The 4,855-nt window shown below is 49.0% G+C and overlaps 1 protein-coding gene across 1 annotated transcript; it reads left to right on the top strand.

Annotated features, from left to right (window-relative positions):
- LOC139412027 (neurofilament medium polypeptide-like) lies at positions 1–4,268 on the top strand. Its single transcript, XM_071158810.1, has 4 exons — positions 1–801; positions 1,731–1,930; positions 2,040–2,164; positions 2,311–4,268. Exons 1-4 carry the CDS (start codon positions 15–17, stop codon positions 3,593–3,595), a joined length of 2,397 nt encoding a protein of 798 aa, XP_071014911.1. The 5' UTR covers positions 1–14; the 3' UTR covers positions 3,596–4,268.
- The last annotated feature ends 587 nt before the right edge of the window (positions 4,269–4,855 follow it).

Here is a 4,855-nt window from a genome sequence, read left to right as displayed (position 1 = left end):
CATCCGGCTTAGAGATGAGCTACCCACTGGACTACCTCTACGGCCACGGATCCTATCGCAGGACACCACAGGGACACTCTGCCCGGCCCGCCGCTTCCCTCTCCTCCTCCGGCTACCACTCCCAGCCATGGACGACCTCCCAGCGCCACCGCCCGGCCTACAGCCAGGCAGCCTCTGCCGACAGCTTGGAAATCTTTAATGGCGACATGACTCGGAGGAACGAGAAGGAGATTCTGCAGACACTCAACGACCGGTTCGCCGGTTACATCGACAAGGTGCGGAACCTCGAGCTGATTAACTCGAATCTGGAGCAGGAAGCGGCTGCGCTGCGACAGAGCCAGACGGGGCGCGCTACCGTTGGAGAGCACTATCAGCGTGAGCTGGGGGACCTGAGGGTTATGGTCCAGCAGTTGACCGGGGAGAAGGCACGCACACTCTTGGAGCATGACCACCTTGAAGAGGACATCCAGCATGTGCGGACCAGGCTCGAGGACGAGGCACGCAGCCGGGAGGAGCTGGAGGCCGCAGCACGCGTCATGAACAAGTATGTGGATGAGTCTGGGCTTGCACGGCTGGAGCTGGACAAGAAGCTGTTCGCGCTGCAGGAAGAAGCCGCGTTCCTGAAGAAGAACCACGAGGATGAGGTGGCCGAGATGCTAGCACAGATCCAGGGTACACATGTGAGGTTCGAGGCTCGAGACACGATCAAGGCGGACGTGACGAGCGCGCTACGGGAGATCCGGGCTCAGCTGGATGGCCACGCGACCAAGAGCGCAATGCAGGCAGAGGGATGGTTCAAAGGTGAGAGGTGCAACTTTATATCAATCTACCTTAATACCCACCTGGCGTTACCTAGAGTGGTCGTGAGAAAGCCAGTTTTATAGTCTTATAGGACTATAATGTGTGGCCGTGCGGTGACGCATCATTGCTCGCTGTCCATGGTGCTGAATTTGGGAGCGCTTTGGTTTTACAATCAAATAGGCTAGTGGTACATAGTGGTGCATCTAGGCTATTATCAATCCCATTTGGGACATTGACGCCTCGTAAGATCACAATTGGAAGCGAACTGCTTTAAACTCTCTAGGCTATAAATTAAGCTAAACCTGCGTAAGCATCCTCCTAAGAGTGCATACCAATAACTATAATGACACCTTGAGTGACAAGGGTACTTTCGAATCAAACGCCATAGTTATGAAATGATAGGCTATGATTGCATTTGGAAAAAGTATTGGATGTGAATAATGTGATGAAATAGTCCACTGGTTTATTTTATGGAGAGGACTAAGTGTTCTGTCTGGTGTAAACTCGTGTCTTCTACTATCTGTCCACCTGCAGTCCTGTTTGGAAAATCTTATTACTGTTTATCATGCATTCCTGCCGCAGGCAACTATGAGTCAGCAGTATTAGGTCCCTAAAAACACAGATGCCTCATTCAAGAGTCCTTGGAAGATTTTTTTTGACAAGATTTTCATCAATATGTTGTTCAGTGTCATGTATCTGAGTCAGACCTCTGACAGACAGACAGGCACTGTCAAGGTCACTCCTTCCTGGAGAAGAGGATGTGTGTTCTCAATGACAGACCTTTACTAAAGCTCAATACAGAAAAGCATTCAGGCACCAGGCCAGTCCTAAGACAGGAGACTATTTTATCATTTTGGGTTATAGCCCCTGTCCCCATGACCTCTAACACCCTGCCTCTGACCCCCCCCCCCCCCCCCCACCTTCTGAAGTGCGTATGGAACGGTTGGCGGATGCAGCTCACTCTAATACGGATGCAATCCGCGGTGCCCAAGAGGAGATAGCCGAGTATAGACGGCAGCTGCAGAGCCGCACCATCGAACTGGAGACCCTCAAAGGAACCAAGGAGTCTTTGGAGAGACAAAGCATTGATAGTGAGGACAGACACCATGGGGATATCCACTCCCTACAGGTACACTCCTCTGCCTGACTGACCATCTGTCTGGCTTTTCTCTTTCTCCTTCATTCTGACACACATTGCTCACCAACGTGTGTGTGTGTGTGTGTGTGTGTGTGTGTAGGAGACCATCCACCAGCTGGACGGTGAGCTGAAGAGTACTAAGTGGGAGATGGCCAGTCAGCTGAGAGAATATCAGGAGCTGCTGAATGTCAAGATGGCTCTGGATATAGAGATAGCTGCCTACAGGTGGGTCAGGGGTTAAGTGGGAGAGGTTAGGGGTGTTCAGACTGGCTCTGAACAACCTTGCTCTTGGAATATATATTTTTTTTAACAGGAGACTGTATTGACACACCCAACTCAGACTGTACTTCCCATGTTCTTCCCCTAAACAGGAAGTTGCTGGAAGGGGAGGAGACTCGGTTCCTATCTGGGCCAAGCCTGTTCTCCTACTCCTCCGTTCACCTTAAGCTTAAGGGGGAGGAGCTCTCAGACACAGTCATACTGGAGGAACAGACGGATGAGACACAGGTCACTGAGGTGACAGAGGAAGGAGAGGAAGAGAAGGGCGAAGAGAATGAAGAGGAAGTAAAGGATGAGGAAGAGGATGAGACCAAAGCGGAGGTAGGAGAGGGGGAAGGATCTGAGGATAAGGGAGGAGAGGAGGAAGAGGGTGATAAGGAGGAAGGGGAAGGATCTGAGGATAAGAGAGGAGAGGAGGAAGAGGGTGATAAGGAGGAAGGGGAAGGATCTGAGGATAAGGGAGGGGAGGAGGAAGAGGGTGATAAGGAAGAAGAGGAAGGATCTGAGGATAAGGGGGAAGAGGAGTCAGGTGAGGAGAAAGAGAAGTCTAAGTCACCTGAGGAGGCTGCTTCTCCATCTAAGTCTCCCACCAAAACCCCCCAGCCCAAATCTCCCGCCGTCAAATCCCCTGAATCCAAATCACCCCCAGCCAAATCTCCCCTCCCCAAATCACCCGCCAAGTCTCCTGCCCCCAAATCTCCCACAGAGAAATCTCCCCAGCTCAAATCCCTGGCTGTGAAATCACCATCTAAATCTCCCCCTAGCAAATCCCCAGAGTCTAAGTCCCCTCCTCCCAAGTCCCCCCTCCCCAAGTCTCCTGAACCCAAGTCCCCCATCCAGGAGAAGGCCAAGCCCCCTGCAGAAGACAAACCAGCCAAGGAGGAGAAGAAAGAGAAGGAACAACCCCAGCCTGTAAAAGAGGAGAAGAAACAGGAGCCAGAACCCAAGGAGAAAGAGAAGAGTGGGAGCCAGCCTAAAGAGAAGGCTGAGAAGACAGACAAACCAGATCCCAAGAAGGAGAGCAAGCCAGAGGAGACCCCAACACCTGCCCCTCCTGCCGCCGCCTTGGCCAAGCCTGCAGAGGAGAAGCCCGCCCCCGCCAAGGAGAGCCCCACCCCTGCTAAGAAGGAAGATGAGAAACAGGCCCCATCCAAAACAGACGACAAACCTCAGGCAGAGTTGAAGCCTGCCCCCAAAGAATCACCAGAGAGCAAGAAAGAGAAGAAACCAGAGCCCAAAGAGGAGGTGAAGAAGGACAAGCAGGAGGCCTCTAAAGGGTCCGACAGTAAAGAGGTTAAGGATACGAAGGTGGAAGGGAAGGCAGAGAAGGACGAAAAGTCCTCCAGCACTGAGGTCAAAGAGAAAGCCATGAAGTGAATCACTAACGCGTTGTGTATGAGCCGAGAGAGAGAGAGAGAGAGAGACGCCAAAGAACTATTGGGGAGGGATGGGAGGGGGAAGGGAGGGAGGCTACTGAAGATCTGAGAAGCCTTTGTAAAGAGAGGCCAGAGCAGAGTAGGAGACAAACAGTAAACAAGCAAAGCAATAGTGTTTCTCTAGTTACTAATCCCTGGGTACTCAACCCTGATATGATGCTTCTTCTAAATGTATGACTGTAAAGAATGCAGAATGCTCTAAACTCTATCTGAATGTGTCTGACTTCCCAACAATAATAACAAGTGCATTAAAATAGCAACATCGCTCTGGCTGGGAGAACAGCACAGGGCCATGTACCTTCTGAAGCCTTCAGGGCAGCGATGTCAACAAATGTCTATAAAAGATTGTGTCAGGTGAATATATTGTACTGTATGTGTATATTTATGACGATATAAATTAGTATATTATATTGACTATAAAAAGCAAAGAGACTATGAACCCGCTCATTGTGCACCTTAAACAGCTCCCTGTCTGATGGTTATGCTGAGTCACTGTGCTGTGGTTAGTATGCTAGGTCAGGGAGGAGAACTCTGAAGTCAGGGATGACTGTGCCATGTATAAACTGCTGAGAATATGCAATACAAACTGATGTAACTAATAAAATGTTCAAACTGAACAATTTCTGTGTATTATTATTATTATTATTATTATTATAATATCATTCTAATACTAAAATATACTTTTTGTTGGGGTCATTGAAACTCGTTTTTCAACCACTCCACAAATTTCTTGTTAACAAACACTAGTTTGGCAAGTTGGTTAGGACATCTACTTTAGGCATGAGTAATTTTTCCAATTGTTAACAGATTATTTCACTTATCACAATTCCAGTGGGTCAGAGGTTTACATACACTAAGTTGACTGTGCCTTTAAACAGCTTGGAAAATTCCAGAGAATTATGTCATGGCTTTAGAAGCTTCTGATAGGCTAATTTACATAATTTGAGTCAATTGGAGGTGTACCTATTTCAAGGCCTACCTTCAAACTCAGTGCCTCTGCTTGACATCATGGGAACATCAAAAGAAATCAGACCTCCACAAGTCTGGTTCATCCTTAGGAGCAATGTCCAAACGCCTGAAGGTACCACGATCATCTGTACAAACAATGGTACGCAAGTATAAACACCATGGGACCACGTAGCCATCATACTGCTCAGGAAGGAGACATGTTGGTACGAAAAGTGCAAATCAATCCCAGAAC

This window comes from Oncorhynchus clarkii, chromosome 6 (assembly GCF_045791955.1).
Source record: "Oncorhynchus clarkii lewisi isolate Uvic-CL-2024 chromosome 6, UVic_Ocla_1.0, whole genome shotgun sequence".
Taxonomy (NCBI): domain Eukaryota; kingdom Metazoa; phylum Chordata; class Actinopteri; order Salmoniformes; family Salmonidae; genus Oncorhynchus; species Oncorhynchus clarkii.
This window is presented reverse-complemented; position numbering and strand designations above follow the sequence as displayed.